Below are 21,627 nucleotides of genomic sequence, written 5' to 3'. Positions count from 1 at the left end.
GGGGGCTCCCTCAGCAGCGTTCAGGACTGCACAAAGCGCCTTCACTTTCAGCAGCTCTAACCTAGGAGTGGATAGCAGAAGGGTTTGGTGAAGGGACAGAAACGAAAAGTGGGAGAAAAAAAAAAAACATGCAAAATTAGTCGAGTCGAGGGATGAGTTGGGGATGGGGAGTTCCCCATCATTGGGTCCCAGTCTCCGCCTCCTAAGCCCCCCACGACAACAACGGGCAAGGGATTGGGGGGGAGAGACAGAAACGAAAAGTGGGAAGGAAAAAAAAAAAAAAAAAAAAACATGCAAAATTAGTTGCATCGAGGGCTGAGTCCCAAGGTTGGGGAGTTCCCCATCATTGGGTCCCAGTCTCCGCCTCCTAACCCCCCACGACAACAACGGGCAAGGGATTGGGGGTGAGGAACAAGATAAAATGAAATGTTATTCGTGATAAGATAAAATCACGAATGCATTAAATTCGTTGCAGTTGAAACAACATAAATCTCTAAAAACGAGAGAAATTAATTAACTACTTAGCTGACGAAGGATATTCATGTTTGTTGACCACATACCGCAATCACACGGTTAATGCAATCTGAGGTCAAAAGAATAGTGTGAGAACGTGCGAGGTGAGGTCACCGGTCCCGTCTGATACATCGTACACTCTCTCTCTCTCTTTCCCTCACTCTCTATCTATCCCCCACATTCTCTCTCTCTCTATTCCCCACACTCTCTTTCTCTTTCCCCCCACTCTCTCTCTCTCTCCCCACACACTCTCTCCTCTCCCACTCTCTCTGTCTCTCTCCCCCACTCTCTGTCTCTCTCCCCCACTCTCTGTCTCTCTCCCCCACTCTCTGTGTCTACACCACACACTCTCTCTGTCTCTACACCACACACTCTCTCTCTCTCTACACCACACACTCTCTCTCTACACCACCCACTCTCCCTCCGGGCTAGTACAGTGGTAACGTGTCGGCCTCTCATCCGAGGGGTCAGCGGTTCGCACTCCGCCCAGGCGCGAGAAGTTGCAACTGTCGCCCGGAGGTTACTGCTGTGGCTGGGCACCACGGCGGGTAAGGACTCCGTTCAGCCGAGTCAGCAGCAGCTAACGCACGTGAGCAAAATCAAACAGACAGTATGTCACACCAAGAATATCCATTGTAACAAATAGAATCAAAAGCAAACTTAAAAAACTTAAACTTAAAAACTCTCCCCCACTCTCTCTTTTTTTCTCTCTCCCACTATCTCTTTCTCTCTCCCCCACTCTCTTTCTCTCTCTCTCTCTCTCACCCAATCACTCTCTCTCTCTCCCACGCACACTCTCTCCCCCCCCACACTCTCTCTCTCCCTATTTTTCACTCTCCCTCTCTCACCCAAAAATACAGGACCAGTTGTTTTATATGTCTACACAACAGAAAACAGTTAAATTGTGCTGGATACCCAGCCATGTCGGGATTCCCAGCATTGAAAAAACGATCTGCTTGTCTACAACCCAGCAACCCGGCTTTTCACACATCCCAGCCACCGACTACTACCCTCACTTCAAAACTTTTCTCTGTAACTGTTGGAAATCTTTCTGATTAGGTCGACCACCAATAAGTACAAACCATAAAACTTGCATCTCTCCTTGGTCGGTGTTGTTCGTCCTCAAGTTCCTTCTTTAGGTGTAGGAGGTCGAATGAAGAGGTAGGTTCTTTTAGCTTGCTGTTTATTGGACATAGAACATAGAGAGCAGGAGATAAGCAGACAAATGCGAGTTTGAGGGTTGCCAATTAGCTCAGTAATTATTGCCACCTCAAGTGTATATACTTTACAGACGAAGTAGAAATGGTTATATATACAGAGGCATGGGTAAATATATGATATTCGCATATCCACACTTTCCTCCCCCCCTTTGCGCTTGTAGCAGCATCTCAATCGCCATATTTTCTTAGCCTCTCTGATCTGTGTGGGGCATAGGAGGGTATCTCTACTTCTGTGGACATTTTGTCCATGCAAGGGACCACAGAGATGTGGTCAACGATTACGCCACCACAACCCGCCTACTTGTTACAGCCGCAACCCATGACGACCCCAACTTTGTCCCAGCGGTGGGGGATGTCTGTGTTTTGAATGCGAACATAGTCACCAATACTCATCCTGGGAAGGGCTTATTGTACTGGCTTTTCACATAGCCAGCACTGGCTGCAGCTCGACAGTCATAATCTTCTGTATGTTACTGTAATTCCTCGGCGAAGGATGCACGTACAAAGGGGTGGCCATATAGCACCTGGGCGGGTGACCTTCCAGTGGCAATGGGTGTGTTCCGTAGCTCAAGCAGGCTGCGGTCGAACTCCTCAGTGTCTATGTTACCAGAGGCTGCTGTCTTCAGAATCAGGTACTTGGCAGACTTGACAGTGGCCTCAGCATGGCCATTTGACTGGGGTAATGTGGTGTTGATACCACATGGCAGACACTCCAGCATTTCATGAAGGACTGGAACTCCGAGCTGGAAAACTGAGGCCATCCATCTGGAGGCGGACGGGGACACCAAAGCATCCTTATAGTCTTAGATGTCTCAGCCACACAAGGAATGATGGTAGGTCACCAAGACAGTCTGTCTGTGATCACCATGAAGGCCTTCCCAGCGACTGAAAAAGTTTGCAGAGACAGACTTGTAAGGCATGGAAGGTACATTGTCTGATAGAAGCAGCTTCTGTTGTTGACTCGGCTGAAGGGTCTGGCATGGTTCACAGGCTTGGACAGTGCTTCTAAAAGTCTATAAGAACTCTGGTACAGTGGCCATTAGGGGTAGTGATAGTTTGTATAATGGCTTGACTCTGTATTGAAGAAGAGTACAACACAGTAAGGGAACACACAAGACGATGTCTATGGGTAAAACGGTGAGCACGGGGTCACGTGTCCAGTCGACCCTCCCTGAGGGCGAAGGCTGGGCTGGTTTTACCATGTCGGGCGCTGGGCACGAACTGTCGGGTCAGGCGTGGTGAGATAAAATCGTCATCTTCAAAATGACTTACAAAAATAGGCTTATGTATCCACCATATTGTAATATGGCGTATACATAAGCCTGTTTTTGTAAGCCATTTTACCAATAGACCATGTGGCTGTTTAACACGTGGGTCCAAGTCCAAAATAGGACCTAGGTCACAACAATGTCCTTCTGTGATCCCTCCTCTCCTGACATTCTTCCTGATACTTCACCCCATTCTCTTGGTCCCTTATTTCATTCTCAGGGTTCTTCTACTTCTACAACTATCTTTACCCTTAGATTGTTATTACCCTTTAATTGTTTCACAATAGCTCTTTTGCAATTTCTTCAGACAGTGTTACTCTCCCTTCCTCAGACTCATACTCCCCATTTGATCCAATTGCCATTTTACTTGCATTCTGTCCCACAGCATTCTACAACTTTTGACATCTAGCTCATCTTATCCTGATCCTTAACTCATTTCAACGCTTTTCGCCACAATACCTTTATCACTCACTGACTGTTTCATAATAAGTAATCTACTGCAAATATTCACCATAAAATCTCATATACCATCGTAGTGGTATATGACATTTCTTATAACCATTAGCCACGAACCATGCTTCATGAAAAACTACATGATCATTGTGGAACACCTCATATAGCGAACAAGGATGAAATTCATGAAAAAAAGAAAAGAAAATATAATTTATGATTAAATAATAAAATACTGAAATAACAGTAACTATTGTTATCATGATAATAAGAACAAGAAAAAGATAAAATACTGGTATGCTACCTTAAATAATAATGAAAGTAATAGCTGCAACAATGACGATAATCAGAATCGTTACTAAACTTATTACAGTTCTTTACTTTCTACTTTACTTTACCCTCTTACAACTACCTACTTTTCTACTAATTATGACTTTACTTTGCTCATCTTTATTCTACTTATGACTACTTTACTATCTTTACTCTACTCTCTTTACTACTAGTTTATTCTACTCACTATTTTACTTCTACTTTACATTTTTACTTTATTTAATGCTAGTTTACTCTTTACTGCTTACTACTAATCTACTTTACTTCTACTTTTCTCTAATCTATTTCCTCTAATCATTTAACAAATTGAAACCGAAAATATAAAAAAATAATGTGTTTAAAAAACAAATATATTTAATTGACTGACCCTGCATAACATATATATGGAAAAGATTATTATGCTTAGTGGAATATGCAGACTACATTCATCTGGCTCATAGTAAGCCATACAACCTTTTTTGGCAAATTTTATGTAAAGAAAAGAAAAAGAAAGAAAGAAAAGAAAAGAAAGAGAGAAAATGTATATATATATCATCATCATCATCAAGGGGCTAACGCCGACGGGGGCGCATGGCCGCATCCACCCTTCGCTTCCAGCCACGAGGATCCCTCGAGGCGAGTCTCCAGGCAGGCATACGGCCCATCTCTAATTCCTCGCGACAGGTCTCGTCGAGCTGCCCAAGCCATGATCTCCTAGGTCGTCCCACAGGTCTCCTCCACCCAGGGTTGTCTCGCAGAGAGACAACCTGATGGGCAGGGTCGTCCATAGGGAGGCGAGCTAGGTGGCCATATAGCCTGAGTTGGCGATCCCGGATTATGCAAGTAACAGGTCCCATGCCAGTCTCACGGTGTAACCGCCGGTTGGACACGTGGTCCTGCCAACTGTACCCCATGATCCGGCGAAGGGACTTGTTACAAAAGGCATCAAGGCGAGACTCTGGATAGCGTCCAGGTTTCGCTTCCATAGAGCAAAACTGGAAGTATCAAGGCCTTGAAGACACGCAGCTTGGTCCTTCTGCATAGATACCGACATCTCCAAACGCTCTTGTTGATCGAGTTCATGGCTCCTGTTGCCAGACCAATCCGTCTACTGACTTCCGGGTCTGACAACCCAGAGATATGGACTACGCTACCAAGGTATGTAAAACGTTCTGTGACTTCAACGTCCTCGCCGCAAGCATGGATCGACTGAACGGGTTCCCCTAACAGGCCCCCAAAGTCCTGAATCTTGGTCTTGGGTCCAGGAGACCTCTAGGCCTAGGGGCTTCGCCTCATTGCTAAATGCATCAAGAGCCGCCACAAGTGACTCCAAGGACTCAGATAGGATGGCAACATCGTCGGCAAAGTGAAGGTCCGAGACCTTAATATTGCCTAGTGTTGTTCCGCACTGACTTTGGCTAGTAGCTCTGCCCATTATCCAGTCCATACAAGTGTTGAAAAGTGTGGGTGCAAGGACACAGCCTTGCCTCACCCCTGAATTAACTGGGAAGAAGTTCGACATACCCCCACCACACTTTACAGCACTTTCAGTACCAGTATAGAGGCTTGCTATCAGGCCAATAATCTGTGTCGGAATTCCCCTGAGCCTCAGGATCTCCCATAGCGATTCCCGATGCACCGAGTCAAACGCCTTCTTGAGGTCAATGTAGGCTGCAAGCAACCCACGACCAAACTCACGACCCGAAGCGCTAGTATACGGTCTATTGTGGACTTGCCAGGAGTAAATCCAGACTGCTCCGGTCTCTGGTGCCTCAGTAGGTGGTTGCGGATCCGTTTCAGAAGAATGTGGGCGAGAACCTTGCCTGGTATGCTGAGCAGTGTAATGCCACGGTAGTTGCTACAGTCCCATCGATCCCCTTTCCCCTTCCAGAGAGGGATGACCACGCCCCTCAGCAGGTCAGGGGGAATGGTACCAGACTGCCAAATGGTAGTCAGGACTGTATGCAGGCCCCGAGCCATAGGTTCACCCCCAGCCTTTAGCAGTTCAGCAGGGATATCACATATGCCTGCAGCTTTCCCACTCTTCAGCTTGGAAATCGCCAGCCTAACCTCTGTTAGGGTAGGAGGTTCCTCGCTGATGGGTGGGTCCGGCACAGGCACTGCAACATCGCTTGCATCCAAGCTAACTGTTGGAGGGTCCACCTGGTACAACTGTTCAAAATACTCAGCCCAACGTTCACGAACCCCAACATGATCTGAGATGATCCGTCCATCCGCTGATCGGACTGCAGTCATCTGTGAGGAGGGCTTAGGGTTCAGTTTTCTCAGGGCTTGGTAAGCAGGGCGAAGGTCATTTACCAAGAAATGGCCTTCGACCTCCTCAGCAAGATTCCTGATAGACGTTCCTTGTCCCTTCTCAGCAGTGTCCGAGCCCTACGCACCATGGAACAACGCAAGACTTGATTCCCATTCAGCCGAGCCTTGCGATACGCTTCAGTGGCCTCTAATGTCTCCAGGGAGATGGTATTCTGCCTTGTCCTTGGGCGTACGCCAATGGACTCCTGAGCTGCTTCGAGTGTTACGCGCTTGAAGGACTCCCACAGAGCAACTTGGTTCGTCAGGTTGCTGGTTTCTGTGAATCAGTCAGAGACTGCAGTGGCGAACCCACGGGCACACTCCTCCTCCCTTAGTCTGTCCAAGTGAAACACCTTAGGGTGGCCACTGGAGGGACGGGGAGTTTTGAAGTGGACCCGCAGGGTAGCCACAAGCAGCCTATGGTCGGTGCCACAGAACTCAGCACTCCGGTAAACCCTTCAGTTCTGAAGGATCCTCCATCGCGTGCTGACAAGAATGTGGTCGATCTCCTTGGCCACATTACCCGTATCGCTGTACCAAGTCCAGCGATGCGAGTTGGAGCGCTGGTACCAGGAGCCAGAGATCCTCATTTTCTGGGACCTAGCAAAGTCCCAGAGAAGGAGGCTATTCTGCTGCTGGGATCAGCTCCCGAGCCATGGGCCGACAGACATCTCGTAGCCATCTCGGTCACAGCCGGATACCGCATTGAAGTCGCCCAGTACAAAGCGAATGTCTCGCCGGGGGCAATCGTCTGCCACAGATGCGAGTTTGGCGTAGAACACCTCTTTCACATCGGTTTTATATACATCGGAAGGAGCGTATACAGCAATAAGAGACAAGAAGCCAAAAGCATGCTTCAGTCTCAATGCCATGATACGCTCATCAACCGGTGTCACCTCGACTACCGCGGGCTGAAGTCGACTGGAGATGGCTATGGCTACACCCTGGAGGTGGTGACCATCACTGCGGCCCGACCAGTAGTAGGTGTAACCACCCACACTGATCGTGCCGCTACCAGGTCTTCTCACCTCTGAGAGGGCAGCCACCTCAACTCCCAGTTGCTTCAATTCCCGCGATAGCAGAGGTAACCGCTCATCCTGCCGCAAGGACCGGATGTTTCAAGCGCCTACCCGGAAAGCACGCCTGAGGTTAAGCCTCGGGTGGTCACTCTCGTTCCAATCCTGCACCCAGACATTTGCCCTCCCAGCGGGACCCACAGCCCGCCTTACTTGCTGGGTGGGAGGGACAACACCCCTACCCCCAGCATTTCCATTTACTTTGGACATTGCCAGAGGGTCATTCTGGGGGGAGGAGGACTGGCAAGGCCCACCTCCCCCGAGCCGCCCCATTACCCCAGGGTGGCTAGGGGGCAGGAGTTGGTACGAAGCCAGAGCGTGTCCACACGCCGGTGGGCCATAACTCCGTACCTCTGGGGCCTCCTGCTGCTCCGAGATCCCCCACAGATTTAGCCTGGGACCGCAAGGTACCCAGTTACCCATGGGTGGCCACGAGGAGGCACTGCAGAAGTCTTGATGATGGAGAGGCTGTGACCTGGCAAGGGAGACTTATGCAGAAGCTGCTCCCTTTTTCGCACTGGGCTAGCCAGGGTGGAAGCTGCAAGCGAGAAGGCATGCAAGCACTTAACACTATCTAGGCTACCACACCATCACTTCACATCACCATGCGCGTGAAGCACCCACCCATATATATATATATATATATATATATATATATATATATATATATATATATATATATATATATATATATATATATATATATATATATATATATATTATTCAGATTAACATTCAAAAGCTTTCCAAAATATTAATATACTATGGTCAAATAAAAAAAAAAATTGCATGGGGTAAAAACTCTAAACACTATTGCTACTCCCTCCTCAATGTCTACTGTGTGCAATACTACCTCACTCAACACCACTCCCTCTTTTACAAAGCCCCAACTTTCTACTACCCCTCCTCCTTTACAAACCTTTTGAGGACTATGTTTAGATCAGCCAAATGGGATTGATTTTTGCAACACTCCTCTTCCAGTAATGCCTCCAAAAGCAAGTAGGCAAAGTTTCCTTCTGCAGCTGCCACTACTGAATCTCAACATAATGCATTATTTACTCTTGACTGACTTCACTGGTAAACTTATGTAACAAAACTATCTCCCTGACAAACTGCCCTGTCTATGACAAGGAATGGTCAGATTGCTTTCTTGCCTGCCTTATTGTACTGGTACTGATGCAATATCAGTACAGTGCTAAATCACCCCCCCTTGAGGCTACCATAATGGTTAATACTTATAATGAGTAAATATGTTAGACATCAAATATATATAGCAATCATTGTGGTGAAAATGGTAAGAATGAGTTAATGATTAGGACAAGTGGACAGAAGAATGGGATGAAGAAGAAAAAGAAAAGGAAAGGGGGAGAAAAAAGACTATGCAAAATTAGCTGAGGTGAGGGCTGAGATTCAAGGTAGGGGTGATCCCCTACATTGGGCCTCAGTCTCCTAAGCCCCCCCCCCAACACACACACACACAACAATGAGTAATGGATTTGGAGTGGGGAGGCTGCCATAAGTCTATCAATATTGCCAAGATTACCTTCCATGGACATGTTTATATTAGCAGAGTCCCTCCCTGTATGACCATATCAACCCTCCCTTCCTTGTCGATGTCAGAATTCTTGGCGTCTAGGCCACCCTGCCAAAAACTGGCACGCGATGCCCACTCTGTGCCCAACCAGATTATGATCAGTCAAATTGTTCTGCACAGATATGGGTGTTTGCCAATTGTGGTAACTCCCATAGTGTATTTTATAGGGGTAGCCTTACTTAAAAGTTTGAGTCTAAGGTGGCAATTCTCAAATTCAAACTTAACTTCACTTTTTGTGAGGCCAGATAGGAAATACACAGTCAAGTTTTTTTTCTCTTACTCCCTAATTCAGAGCTGTCCTTTGCTCCACCATTCCTCCTCCCTTCCAAGATGTTCCTACATCCACTAGTATCTCTTCCTCATCCCACTGCTATCTCTCTGTCAAATTCCTTTGCCATCCCAATCTCTACTACTATTCCAAATACCTGCTACCTATTGCTTTTCCTCCTCACTGAGCTCATTGCATAAGACAAATTATACACTTCACCCCCATATTCTCCTACTGCATTCCTTCGTAGATTAGTCTCTTTCTCCACCCTTAAAATGTCAACCCCCTCATAAGAAAACCATTGTTTCTCAGACCTCCCAAACCAACTCCACTTCAGAAACTATGAAGGACATGCAAAACTATCTTATCATAACTGAAGGTAACATGCCTACACCTCATCCATCCCCCAACTTCTCTGCTCCCATTGCCTCTACATTTAAAGTGACTGCTGACATCCATCCTCCTGCTACTCATGTTCCACCATCACCTCTTCTTCCCAATTCCCCCCTGCTTTATCTACATCACTCCCCCCTTCATCATCATCATCATTGGGAAGCTGATGCCAATGGGGGTGCATAGCTGCATCCACCCTCCATTTTCACCTATGAGGGGCCCTCATGGCAAGGGATTAGGCAGGGGCTCGACCCATCTCTAGCTTTTCATAACTGGTTTGATCAATCTGGCCTAGCCACGACTTACTAGGTTGTTTCACAGGCTTCCTCCACCCAGGGTTGTCTCAAATAGAGACAACCTGGGGGGCAGGATCATCCTGTGGGAAGTGAGCCAGGTGCCTGTTATAGCCTGAGTTAGTGGTCATGGATTCTGCAAGTAACAGGTCCTGTACCAGTCTCATGGTGTAACCGTTGGTTGGACATGTGATCCCCCCAACTGCACCCCATGATCCGGTGCAAGGACCTGTTACAAAAGGCTTCATGATGAGTTTTCAAGGTACAGGATAGCATCCAGGTTACACTACTGTATAGAAAGACTGAAAAACTAGTAGTATCAGGGCCTTGAAGCACATAGCTTGGTCCTTCCACACGTCCCAGCATCTTCAACTACTCTTGTCAAGAGAATTCATGACCTCTTCTGCCAGGCCAATCTTTCTACTGACTTCCTGGTCTGACAGCCCAGAGTCATGAACTACACTAACAAGGTATGTAATGCTCCCTGTGACTTCAGTGTCCTCACTGCAAGCCTGTACTGACTGAACAGGTTCTCCTAGCAAGCTCCCAAAAGTCCTAGAGTTTGGTTTTGGTCTAGGAGACCTCTAGACCCAGGGGCTTTGCTTCATTGCTAATTGCATCTAGAGCCACCACTGGGTTTTGTCAGCAAAGTCAAGATTGGTAACCTAAATAATGGCCCGAGTTGCTCCACAGTGACTGGATAGTGGCTCTGCCTAGTGGCTCTGCCCAGTATCCAGTCCATGCAAATATTTAAAAGTGTTAGTTTAAGCCTTGCCTCACTCCTGAAATAACAGGGAAGAAGCTCAACAGGCCCTCACCATACTTTAGTACACCTTCTGTACCAGCATACAGGTTTACTATTAATCCAATTATCCTTGTTGGGATTCCTCTTTGTTTCAGGATCTCCCAGAGTGGTTCATGATGAACTGTACTGAATGCCTTCTTGAGGTCAATTTAAGCTGCAAGCAGCCCACACCCAAACTCCCAATGGCACTCTACAATGACTCAAAGTGCCAGGCTATGGTCTATTTGTAGATTTACCAGGTGTGAATCCACATTGCTCCAGCCTCTAGTGCCTCAGCAGGTGGTCTCTGATATGTCTCAGAAGGATGTGCGTGAGAACTTTACCTGGCATACTGAGCAGTATAATGCCTTGGTAATTGCTGCAGTCTCATCAATCCCCTTTCTCCTTCCAGAGAGGGATGACTACACCCCTCCACAAGTCAGGGAAAATAGTACCAGTCTGCCAGATGGTAGTCAGGAAAACTTGCAAACCCCTTGCCATAAGTTTACCATCACCCTTTAACAGTTCAGCTGGGATGCAGCACATTTAATTTACGTCTTTCTTTATCCTTTTCACTACTATACCTTTCAATAGTGCTTGTGACTTTTGATGTCTATCACATATTCGTTTGCTTTGAAACCATTAACCCCAGTAAAAAATGTGGGATGGACTGTGTGGGGAATTTTAAAGGCCATAAGGTCTCAAAAATGTATATCTTAAAAAGACCAAAATCTCAAATTTTGCCATTTTGGGATAGATGGTCCCCTTAAAAATAATGTAATAAATATCCTGTCATGCTTCTGGGAATGTCAATAATGCTGTGCATTTATGTATTTGTGCTGAGAATCAACAGATAGTAATGTATATTCACCACATTTCTGAGAGTTACCAAAGGTAATAAAACAAATGTAATCTATTTACATTTATTTTTTGTAAGAAGTAAAAACTGAGCGTCCCTGATCATAGAATGAGTGAGACCAGAACATTTAAAAACCATCTTTGAGGAGCTTGACAAAATGCAGGTAAAAAAGAATATTTTTTTTGAAGAATGTGAACAAGGTCCTCTATTAATATTTTAACATATGGATGCTTATAATATTTAAACAGATCAAATTATTACTAAATTACAACTGCAAGGGTTTGTTCACAAGCTTCTCTATTTATTAATATCTTTCCCTGTAATATTGAAAGTCACCCAATGCTTAAGAATAAGAAGAAAGGAACACTTGTCACTCAACCAAGTTCTGACCAACCATTAAGGCCTTTGACCTTGGTACTTGACAAGACTTCCAATGTTTGCATCTGAAGTCAAATGGGAAAAAATGCAAATTATATGAATGGATGGTGCCGGTGGAATCTAGCATCCCAACACAGAAAGAAAGTTGTCATCGAAAAATTAATAAAGTTAGTATTGGAGACGATCAGTTGTTTCCTGTTGTGGGATGATACAAGAAGCTACTTACAAAAAAAGGATAAGGAGGAATGAACTTAGGACATTTATTATGTGCAAAATGAGAGCTAATTCCTAAGCTTTCAGAAAAGAAGTTGAAGTATATGAAGTAAGGTAAATGCCAAAATACAGTAAATTATTAATGGTAATAAATAAATACAGCAAAGTTATAGATAGCCTAGTTTCATAGGGTTACTATAGTAACATTGCATTTACAAATGTCAACAATTTCTTGTAGCTATTTGACACTAGGAAGATCTTTTACTGACTAGACTGCAACAAATATTTAATACTTTCACTTGACAGCAAAATGGATAACTGAGTATAATAACAGAAAATGAACATGGAAGGCTGTTTCATTTATGAAAAAGATTAACAGGGATATATCATTGATCTCTGTGACACTACATGAGTTCTGGTAGATAATGCAAGATATCTTCAAAAGATATGACATCATGTTGGAAGAGTTTAAGGCTCTGGTGGTTATATGATGCTCTAATGAAGGGGTAAGAGTGTTATGAAGGTAATGAATTCTGATGAGAGGAAAAACAAATTCATGGGATAACATATACTTTCATAAAAGAATGACCTTGAGGATACATAGGTTTGGTGATTAAGCTCTGACATATATCTATAGTACAAGTTTACTTTTAAGGAATAAAGCAAATAATAAGACTGAGGGGGGGGGTTCTCTTGGAAAGGAAAGTCATAGGAAAGAATGCTCTGGATAGCAAGGATACTGGAAGGAAGAACAGGTTCTGGTCAGAGGGATGTTTCCTGCATATGATAAAGACTTGCTCAAAAGGGGATAGAGTTCTGGCTAATGGAAAGGATTTTCTTTATGAGGGATGAAGATGAAATGTAAGAAAACAATGTTTCATCTGCTGGATATATTACACTTCTCGCACAACCAGCTGTCTGACTTATATACTCTAAAGTTTCATGATAAAAATATACACAACAGACTTGGTTAAACCAAGAACAGGTTTATAATTACAATATGAGGATTTCAGTCATATTCTTAACTTAGGGATAAAAACACTATAAAACTTATTACAGATCAATCAACCAAAAAAGGGTCTATATTACAAACATTCTAATACTAAAAGACTTTTCAAAATTACGTTTCATTCTATCACAATGCTACAAAACTTATGTAGCGGAGATAAATGTATACAAGTTATTGTTTCTCCCAAACCACAAAGTGTATCAATGCTTCTACTCATCTCTAAAATGACATATTTATTGCTCCAGTTCCAAAAACCATGTTCAGGCATTTACAGAGTTCATAAATGAAGAATGGCAGAAATTATGAGAACAGCACCTACTCATAACTTTAACAATAATAATAAACATAAAGAAAAAAAAAAGATATCCTGATTATAATTTTGAACCAGAACATGATTCAAAATGCATCATCTATACTGCTGTCATCACTGGCTCAGTAGCTAAGGTCTTGCTTGTGATAAACTCTAGGTTGATACCACATATTTATAATAACATATATTCAATCTCTTGGCTTCATATTGGGTTTAAAGATGCAAGTATGAGAAAGTTTGCTTAGGCTGGATAGTAAAAAATATGATTTCAAAAACGTGTTCATCTTTCTTGCCATCACTCGAGTCTGAGTCATAGAAAAAGGCACAATTTCAATGCATAAAAATAACACCATGGTTTTTCACAATTTCTTTTTAGCAAATCTGAATGACATGCAACACAAAATACCTTATTTAGAAAAATAATTAAGCTCCTAATCAAGCTGTCAGAGACAAGTTATTAAGTTCACAATTATTGATGAATATATGATAAACAAGAAAATTCTCACTTGCCTTCCACCAGTCTTTCACATATTAACCCAGTGAATGAGAAAAGAGAGAAATGTGCTGGAAATTGTGAATAGCTGAACACCTTACAGATGTTTGGTAATCTGCCTGATATTTCTGAATCAGTAATACATTTTCTATCAATAAGTAGAACATAATGTGTTTCTTATTTTTCCATTATTTTGGTTATCTATAATGTTACCTATATGAAAATGGTTACTTTGAGCTTGCTCTGAAACTGTGGCTATTGCATAAATTATTCCATACTCACCAAATGTTATATTCTATTTTCAAATCATCAAGACTAACAATGTTAAGTAATATCTCAGTAGTTTGCATAAATTTTAGGAAATAAAGAGAGAAAAAAAGCTACTGACTCTTACCATTGCGGGCAGCAGTTGTTTCTTGATTATCATTGAACTGGCTTTACATTTGCCTATAAATAAACTCTCAGCATGACATCATAATACACAATGTAATTACAAATGGTATGATAAACTCTAATATTGTATTACTTTCTCATAATTTTATATTAGAAATTATAATATTCAAAAGTAAATATAGAAATTAAGAGGGAATTCCTTTGAATATACCGATAAAAAATACAGTGTGGGGGGGGGGGGAAGGCATGTGCGTGTGTGTGTGTGTGTGTGTGTGTGTGTGTAAGTGTGCACACATGCATCTGTGGTGTGTATGTGGTTTGGTGTGTGTGTTCTGTGGTTCATATGTGGTCTGTGGTTCATATGTGGTCTGTGGTGCATGTGTGGTCTCTAGTTCATTTGTGGTCTCTAGATCATATGTGGTCTGTGGTGCTTGTGTGGTGTCTAGTTCATAGTTCATGTGTTAGGTCTGTGGTGCTTGTGTGGTCTCTAGTTCATGTGTGGTCTGTGGTGCTTGTGTGGTCTCTAGTTCATGTGTTAGGACTATGGTGCTTGTGTGGTCTCTAGTTCATGTGTGATCTGTGGTGCTTGTGTGGTCTCTAGTTCATGTGTGATCTGTGGTGCTTCTGTGGTCTCTAGTTCATTTGTGGTCTGTGGCAGGGGCTTCAATCCATTTTTTTCTTGGGGGGGGGGGGGTGATGCCCCAGGACCATGGTGCATTTGTGGTCTCTGGTTTACATGTGGTATTTGGTACATGTGTGGTCTCTTTTATCTAGGTTCTGAATATTTGAAAAAAAAAGTTAAAAGAATCAAATAAAAAGCTTGTTTTAACATTATAAAAAAATAAAACAATATTTTTACATACTCAGGTCCATGTTCACCAGTGCATTCCAAAGTACATCTTTTTATCATACATTGTAAACATAGCAAAAGACTTGCTCTATACTTATATACAAATATATGTAGGAAAGCACAAACATGAACATACACATGTTGTATGATAACACATGAACACAAACATTTATTAATCAAACATCATGATAATGTTATAAATATGGATGAAATTCAATCTAAAATCCATATACATGTAAATAAACAGGTCTGTAGAAAAAAGCTATACCTTGTAATTAATTCTCTGTAAGGTTGCATTTTTCCATAAATGCTCTATGCTATCACCCATACACCAAAATTACAACATAAAAATGTTTAAGAATTTTGTTAACTGAAATTTACTCTTTTGCTTAGAAGTAAGGCTTGTTAAAGTAAATCATATGCACAAGTTGTTATGATGGGAAAATTATATTGCCTAAATATCGGATTATGTTTAAATAGACTATATAGTAAACAATCAACAGTGCACATTATATTATCTTACATTGCTGTTAAAGCAATCTTCAATAATAATTCCATGGTAAATTATGAACCATAACTGAGTATGACTGCTGCCCATAGAAATTAATTCACTGGTAAAATAAAAGATAGGCCAACAATTTCAAATTACACAATTCCAATCAAGGTTTGCCAGTGATTAATAGTATGCATAGAGGAGGTACAGTGCATGATTTTTTTTATCCTTTAAAGATATCCCCAGCAAATAATCCAAATATCAGAAGTTAACTTTTACAAGATATATATAATAATATCATTTAAAATGCTTTACACTTTCTCTCCTTTCTAATTCAACAGACCAATAAAGCAGCAGTAAAAATACTGACATCACTACATAGTCACCATGCTGTCATGAAAGATTTGGCATTTTGCTGGAGAATTTGACTCACAATACACTCAAAGTTCATACAAAAGAAGGACCTCATTAAGAACATCCTAAGAAGGTGTAAGGCTCAGGCAGGTTTAGATCTTCAAAAAGGACAAAATGTAGCGGGTTATTAGTCAAAAGCTACTGAAAGAGATGGTATTTCAGGAATTCATTAAAAGTGTGGATTAAAGGTAAGCTGATGGTATATGGCCAATTGGGAAAGTTTTTTGTCTATAGTGCTAAAACAGGAATGGAAAGAATGCACAGGAGACTAAATGTTGTTAAGTATTTAGGCTGGACTGAGGATATTCTATTAAAAAAAAAAGTTTAATGGCATCACAATACTTTAGGTTACTATGGTCATAATGAATTATTTGCCAATGTATGTTTTGAAGTTCAACTTAATAAACAAGCAAAACATAAGATACAAAGAAGAAATTCTACTTCTCAAGTGATACAACACTATCCTGTCACATAAATGACCAAAGAATTTAAAACATTTTACTACATATTGCAGGGGGTGATGATCCAATGCACAAATAACAAACAAAAACAAAAATAGCAGTGTCTTGATGTACGCTTTGTTCTCTACCCATTCTGAACTTTCGGTAACTGTATCAGTTCTGTACCACAATAATCATATTCTAGCACCATACAATGACAAGATTAAGGCATATCAACCTTAAATCACTGTGACTATCTTAAGGATACAGTTACCAAAACTTTATAGTACCTGAAAAGTCAAAATGGACAGAAAATACAGCTTGCCTCTAGCACAAACAATTTATAACTTGAATCTAATATACATTCTGAAACAACATCTGAGTTAAAAGGTTTTGCATGTACGTGTCCACTTCTTTGTAATCAATTTAATAAATCAGTTTTTCTGTCACCTGAAATATATGGTATTTATAGTAAATGATAAACTATCCATAAATTGCTATTGTTTCTCTGCTTCTCAATTGTTGTTTGAGCTTATATATACCTATCATTCACAAGACGAAAGAAGAAAGACAACTCAGAAAACTGAAGCCCTACTTACGATTGACCAACAACAACTTGTATGTAGAATTTATCACCTCAAGCTGACCACCTTACTCAAGAAAAATCTTAGGTCACTGAACACCATTATGGTCACCAGCTAGACATAACTCCTATCCCTACAATGTGATTGTCTGAACGAGATTTGAACTGTTCAGATGTTAATATATGGTATGATACATTACATCTGCCCGTCATCAAAATGGCCAAGATCTGAATGAAGATATTTAATTGTTTCATTAACCGTATGTGAAGCTTCAAGCTTTGGGGGTGAGTTGCATCACTCAGTTTCAATGTCTGTACAGAGCCACCAGGAGAAAACAATATTGGCTTACTTATGTTTATATAGCCCCTGGACTTGATAAGAAATAATAATCACAATAAAATCGATGAAATACTTTCAATAAAAAGGATAGGTTGTGGTAATGTGGATATGTAACAATGAGCTATAAGAATGATTGAAATGTAGTAGGCAATGAACATAAACTAAACAGTGATTTGAAATTCTGTATCCTCACACTGTAGAGAACTAGCAGTCATCTTTAAATGTTGGCTGCTAAGGATATTGCTGAAGGTATAAGGCCAAAGGGCCCTGGTGGCTTCTTGATAGTTTTCTCAAATAATTTATTTGCTCTATAACTGTATATTTTCTGTACATATTCAGTAAAGCTATCATTATTGGTTTATAGTATTTGTATGGCTAATCACAGCTCTGCCTTATATTACAACTATAAAACTTTATAAACTTTCCATCCTATATACAGCCTTCACCATTTTCCAGTTTTATTAATTTCTTTTATTCAACTTCACTGATATATATTTATCTGACACACAATACAAGTTATAATGCAATACATAATATTAATGCAACTAACTGCTATTATGCATGACCCAATAGACAATGAAGGACTTTAACAAATTAATAACATGAATATGACCATGATGTGTTTATGAACCTTAGGATAAGCTGGGCAAAATCTGTACCCACTGCAAGCACTTGTTTTCTACAGTAACTGGAGTTTCTTGACTATTGCAACTTACCTAATCTCTGGGATGATATCACTCATATGTCATTACCACCAAATGTTCTAAAGCCAGTATACACTACTGAGTTTCATATAAAAAACATAGGTAACTTCAAATACATCCTAATATATATTTGGCAACACTTTTGATAATGTAACATCTGGCACACAGCAAAGTGCTCAAATACATCAACTGAGAACTTCATGAGCAGATTGTTTTTTTTTCTTTTTTTTTGGCAATCACTAGCTTGGATGGCACACAATCCCTACTAGCACAATTCCCACTAGGACTTGGGGCCAGAGGGTCTACTTTGGTTCCGTCCACGTATGTAACATTTCTGTCCAGCTGGAAATCCACGTGACCCAGAATGAGATGTGGAACGCTTTGAAACTCCCAGCTGTAACCCAATGGTTTCTGTGTACCTAGGCTGGCTACTCTCACAGTGGGAAGGGTGGGAGTCTTTCAGTCTGAGACTAGAGGTGTGAGAAGAAGCCTGGACATACCCTGCAACTCTTAGTTCATCAAGGGAACTAAATGGATGCACATAATGTGGTAGTTCACCCATTGAAGAGGATTGTGGTGCTGGAAGTGGATCTGAAATTGCAGTTGGTGATAGTTGTGTGGAGAGAGAGGAACTCTGAGAATTTAATGAATGAATATTAAGGTTTTTATTAGATGAAATAGGAGGTGCATCACTTAGAGGAGAAGATAAATGGGGAGAGGGGGAAGAATGTGGTGATATAGTTTTGGAAAGACCTCCAGCATCATCACCAGAGGATGCATCAGGTGAGGGCAAGTCAGGTGGACATCCCTCCAGTGTAAAAGAGTCTGTACTTGATGCCAATGTAGCATCATCATCATCATCATCGTCAGCAAAAACTTTTGGTGGTGGTGGAAGTACTTGTGGGAAGGGACTCAGAACTTGGGTATTATCCAATGCTGTGGAAGGTCCAGATGTTGTTGTTGCCAATGGAGAGGGCCCTGATGACCGATGGGAATTAGCTGATGCTTCTTCACTAGAGCACACTGAGCATGAAGTAGAATCCATATCTAAATGTCCTCCAAGTTCTGGCACATCAAAGCTGGCCATCAGCGACTGAGTGAGAGAGTCATCTAAGCTCACCTTGCGCCCACCCCCATTACTTACCCTTCGACGGTTGTACCAACGAGATTGCCTCATAGCCTGCTGTGTTGAAGGGCTCCCAGGTTCTTGAAGCTTTGGCGAATTAGGTCCCCGCCCAATACTCTCACTTCCACTAATTTCATCATCTCCTTCCCATGTTTCTGCTAAAGGTGCTGCATTAGTTACTACCTTTTCATCTTCTTTTTCTACATGTTCTTGTGAAGGAGGGCTTGACCTAGGTCTTGCCCCCCCGTGGTGCTGCTCCAGTGGAACTTGACGAAGATCTGTGATAGCGACCTTGTTCTCAGGCTCATCAGGTGACGGTTTCTTCACGTTGGGATTGTAAAGGTCAGATTCATGGGAGAATGGAGGCATTTGTGTAGTGGAGGGTTCCCCCTCTACTTCATAGCCCATCCCATTAATGTTTATACTTGGGATTGTGTACGCTGCCTCTCCTTGCTTGTCTGTAGTTCCAGGGGAAGATGGGGGAGTATCTGATGAAATATAAAAAGAAAAAAAGTGATTGGTAGCCGTTATACAGAATAAGTAACACAATACCATTTAATTTCCAGAGGTATATACCTACAATATTTACAGTTTTTTATACTATTGCTGCGATTACTCTTTTGCTGCTGTCCTGTCTCCAGGGAACTGCTGTATACTGCTGAATATGCAGTTTATTAGAAGGAAGGCCATAAAATTGAACATACAAACTATTTAATTATATATCCAAAGACAGTGATAGACTATCATTGTAAAGAATTATACTGACTGATATCACAACTCAATCTTTGATTACTACTGCTACCACAACTGTTTCTAACTTTTCTACTATTACAACTATTTCTACCATGACAACTACTATTATTATTACTTCTGATACTAATGCTACTGTAATAGGACTCTGTTTAGTGATTTACTCTCCTTGTATTTATCCTTTGTATTCGTTATCCTTCTTCTCTTTACATACACTGATCAATGCGCTTATAGTGCAGAAGTTTGCTGAGACTCAATGTGAGTTAGTTAAAGTCATCAAGCCACTTTCCCACCAATCTTTTAACTATTTATACACATTTTCTCTCTTCCAGATCATTAAGTCTGGTATAAAATTCTTCAAGTTGGACTTGCTGAACAAAATTAATAAAAAGAACATCTAAAGTCTTTTATCCTGGCAATTGTTATAATTTGTAGCCATAATGAACTCATCAACTCCATTATCCTACCAGCACGGTCTGTTGATCTGAGCAGCCTGAGGCCTTCCCTTGAACACATAACAGGTATCCTCCTATGCAAAAAGATAAATACCTATCTAATAATTATCTCAGTATGAAAATTGTTCACATGAACTCATAAAAAAGATGGTGTTCTGTGTAAAGTTTGTTTCCTCAATTACATGTCAATCACCTATTTCACTGGGAATTTTGGCTTGAAACTACCATCATCTACGTGGAATCTAGAATTGCCATTGATGAGGCATAACATATGTTTGAACAGTCTGAAATTAAAGTGGTTTATGTAGTGTAAAACAAAGTGAATCAATGATTAAGCTTTTATATGTTTGTGAATATCTGACCTTACCAGCCATGTAATTACATCTGATGCATGTAATTCATTACTCATTACTTGCAATATATCAAAATTTAATCAACAAACTTTCTGCTCTACTCTAGGTTTCTTTCTCTTTGAACAGGTCCATATTTGGACAATGATTTGCAGCTTGGTAATAATATTCACTATTTCAATAAACTCTATAAACATGGTACATGCAAGAGAAACACAACTAGCAAAAAAAATGGCACTTACTGTGCTCCTTTCGAGATGCATCAATCACTTCCTTCTGCCCTCGGAAAGTGAAGTTGGATGGCAGTGAAGACATTTTGTTTAGTGGCTTGTGGAAATACTTCCCATTGTTGAACTTTGCCTTGGCAGTTTCATTAACATCCTGAAAGTATTTTGTACTGAGAGAACATGGAATTCTTTATGCAATACTAATTTCTGGTTACTAACAGTTTCTATGAGATATGTACCAAGTACCCTAAAATAGAAAAAAAAAAAAGGCATCTTTAGTACAATGGTCAGTCTCCCTACAAACTGAGTGTGCTTGCTTTGTTCAGCAACCTCTACTGAAATAATGACCTTGGCGATTATACACACACACACACACACACACACACACACACACACACACACACACACACACACACACACACACACACACACACACACACACACACACGCACACACCACCAACATTTAGAGGTATATATATATATATATATATATATATATATCTATATATATATATATATATATTAATATATCTATCTATCTATTATCTATCTATCTAATCTATATATATATATATATATTTATATATATATATATATAATATATTATAATATATATTATACATTATCCATATACATAACTATACATATACATTATAATACATCCATACACAAACACACACAACACATACACACACACACACACACACACACAAATATATATATCACAGCACGCACGCACTTATATATATATATT

The 21,627-nt window shown here is 41.1% G+C and overlaps 1 protein-coding gene across 1 annotated transcript; it reads right to left on the bottom strand.

The window, feature by feature from the left end:
- Positions 1 to 11,393: 11,393 nt before the first annotated feature.
- On the bottom strand, positions 11,394 to 21,025 carry LOC119574452 (the record flags this gene model as incomplete). The annotated part of the gene is given in 2 exon segments (XM_037921679.1): positions 11,394 to 19,577; positions 20,887 to 21,025. Coding segments are annotated over 2 exon segments (1,473 nt in total), but the record flags the coding sequence as incomplete, so codon positions are not given.
- Positions 21,026 to 21,627: the final 602 nt, after the last annotated feature.

Source organism: Penaeus monodon, chromosome 6 (assembly GCF_015228065.2).
Source record: "Penaeus monodon isolate SGIC_2016 chromosome 6, NSTDA_Pmon_1, whole genome shotgun sequence".
NCBI classification, from domain to species: domain Eukaryota; kingdom Metazoa; phylum Arthropoda; class Malacostraca; order Decapoda; family Penaeidae; genus Penaeus; species Penaeus monodon.
The sequence above is the reverse complement of the archived record's forward strand: the minus strand, read 5'-3'. Positions and strand labels throughout refer to the sequence as shown.